Source organism: Atta cephalotes (genome assembly GCF_000143395.1).
Source record: "Atta cephalotes unplaced genomic scaffold scaffold00054, whole genome shotgun sequence".
Classification (NCBI taxonomy): domain Eukaryota; kingdom Metazoa; phylum Arthropoda; class Insecta; order Hymenoptera; family Formicidae; genus Atta; species Atta cephalotes.
The window spans coordinates 991,702-994,441 of record NW_012130118.1 but is presented as its reverse complement, the minus strand read 5'-3'; the positions used below and the strand labels follow the sequence as shown (position 1 = coordinate 994,441).

The following is a 2,740-nucleotide window of genomic DNA, read 5'->3' as shown; positions in this document are numbered from 1 at the left end:
CCATTTACGCAATGTTCTATCTTTCTCAATAAAGATAATATTTTCTTTTGTAATGTGGCACGCCCTGAAATAAAAAGAAATATTAAAATCCTGCATCAATACAATTTCTTCATTTAACAATCAATTTGTTAGAGAAACAACAATAAAAATATAAAAATAATGAACAAAATTGGAGACAAAGACTCACCGTAATTATATTCCTGATAATATAGTCTAGTGTCCCCGTGGGCTATTATCATAACAAGATCTTTAATATTCTACTACAGATGAATAAAACTATTTTATTAATTAAATTAGAAAAATGGATTCAAAGATTCACAAGTGAATCTGGGAGAACATTTCTCTCCATCTGTTTTGAGAGTATTCTCATAAAATCTCATTAGAGAAATAAAACTCACCAGAGATCAATACGGTCGAAGCTTGCGCCAATTCTAAATACAGCTGATAATTGGGAAGCAAACAGGTCACTGCTACTCCATCGCTGCCACAAAGAATTTCAGCTTCTTCGCATAATAATGCAAAACAGGACATGGATACCAAAACAGCCTCTATGTCTATGCTCCATAAATATATCAAACACATGACCTGGACACGTTACAAATTTCGGAAATTAATTTTAATTGGACATATTTTGCAATAGTTAAAAGTCTGTACCTCAAGTTTAACATGTGCTTGTTTGCTAATCACAACGTGGCTCTCCACATTCGCGTAATCTTTGTATTGAGAAAGGAAAGCATTTCTGCAACTCAGTATCTTGTGAAGCCATTTGAGTATAGTTGTGTAATTGAAAATTTGATGTTGAATCAATTTCTGAGAGATTGAGAAGACAACTTGCGAACTGGCGTCCCAGAAAGTATCAAGCGGCGCTTCTGGATTCCATGCTTTGATCTTATCTGGATGGTGTAGCTCTAACAAAGCCTCCATCGCTTCATGGGCAATATCTGGCATTGTGGGCTGATGGACTAATGAGACAAGTCCATTAATCAGCTCTAAAGTGGACTTTTGTATTTCATGACCAGCTGTGCCGTAATTCTGTAAAGTATTAAATTAATATAAGAGTCATAGGTATCTTTTCTATCTATTGATATTTAGTCTGTATTTTATATCTCAACTGTTGAGATACTATGTACATGCATATGTTTTTTTAATTATTAATTAAGTAATACATGAGTAGCAAATGTTATTTGCTATGGTATTTGAATTTTTCATCGATATTCTACTGTAGACGCTTATATTCACGATCGTCTCACATTAATTTATTAATAAAGAACGTACATGCAACATTAACATAGGTTCCACGTGAATGAGTCGCACCAACACCAACAACAAGTTTTTAGAATTAGCCATCTCCTCTTTAGATTTGAGAGAAAAATTATGAATCATGCGCAATGGCGTATTACTACAGTTCTGCGTCATTTTGTTCAGGGTATCAGTAAACATATTTCTGAGGTCTGTGCCATATGAATATACAAGACTGGTCTCTGGCCACCACGATAATCTCGGCTGTGTAAAGATTCTGAAATATGACATCAAACTTGATCAGACTTGCTAACAAGATTTACAAGATTCTCGTGATCACTATGAAAAGAAAATATTTTCGACACTTACTTGTACAATGAGCTGACTAGGACGAATTGGTACGTTGACGGGTAGTTGACATTCAAACAAAACTTAAAGAAAGCTTCGTTGTTGACTGGATCGATACGAAAAGAGCTGACGTAGCAATCGATCATCAAATCGATGTCCTGCGCGCTATAATTCTGTCCGCGTGAAAATTGTTTCGAAGGATTGAAAAGAAGGTTCATTAAATCGTCCATCAGTTGCTTCGCCAGAATTAGGACGACGTTGGTGACAGAATCGTTGCTAACATATGTCGCTGCTTTGATGAGATTGACGCATGTGACAGCAGCAGCCTCAGACAACTGGCGACTAGAAGAGCTACCGTGCATTCTTAGATTACGCTTCACATTGTCGACGAATTGCTTCTTCTTCGAATACCGTGGAGAATCGGGTGATCCAGTGTCGGCGTTCACGATCTCCAACACCTTGGGCGAGAGTATTAACAACATCACCTGCAACGGCCAAACAGAGGCTGCGCGACTTTTCTTCTCGGCGACAAACGTGTCGAGAATATCGAATAACTCCTCACACGCCTTACTAATATCCCCGTTAGGCTGCCTTTGCACATCGGTAAACTCCTGCGAATACGTATCCATCCAATTCCAGATAGCTTTCTCCAAAGGATTCATAATCACGAGATACGCTGACTTCTTGCCAGTTAGTTGCCGGACTTTCTGTATAATTTCTGCAACGATAGCGCGTGAATGCGCGCGTAAGTATGTAATAAAAATTTTATATTATGCGATCGTGATTAATAATTAACTACCATTCAGTAGTCTGGTTAATCTATGGACATCGAAATTGATATACTGCATCAACTCAATGTCACTATAATCTGAATTCTCATCCCCGCTATTGGGCAATTCCTGAAGCCTGGCAGATATCCGGTTAAAGACAGCGTTGAAGAAATTCAAACTTAAAGCGAACAGTACTTTGCTCGCTAAATCCCTGATCATTTTCGTCTGTGGACTGTCGTAGGGCATGCCTGCAAAAAATTATAATTATCCCTGATGATTCAACTACTAAACATGCACTTTAATTCTCGTGTGATCAGATATGGTATATATATATATATATATATATATATATATATATATATATATATATATATATATACTAA

At 36.9% G+C, this 2,740-nt stretch overlaps 1 protein-coding gene across 1 annotated transcript in view; it reads right to left on the bottom strand.

Moving 5' to 3' along the window:
• The window catches only part of LOC105623227 (neurofibromin), a 14,859-nt gene that overhangs the window by 8,647 nt on the left and 3,472 nt on the right, over nt 1–2,740 (bottom strand). The window contains exons 3-9 of the mRNA XM_012204628.1: nt 2,387–2,605; nt 1,609–2,305; nt 1,276–1,516; nt 655–1,032; nt 399–585; nt 188–229; nt 6–64 (exon numbers count right to left, since the gene is read on the bottom strand). Of these exons, the coding sequence (XP_012060018.1) occupies nt 6–64; nt 188–229; nt 399–585; nt 655–1,032; nt 1,276–1,516; nt 1,609–2,305; nt 2,387–2,605 (1,823 nt within the window). The remainder of the gene's footprint in view (nt 1–5; nt 65–187; nt 230–398; nt 586–654; nt 1,033–1,275; nt 1,517–1,608; nt 2,306–2,386; nt 2,606–2,740) is intronic.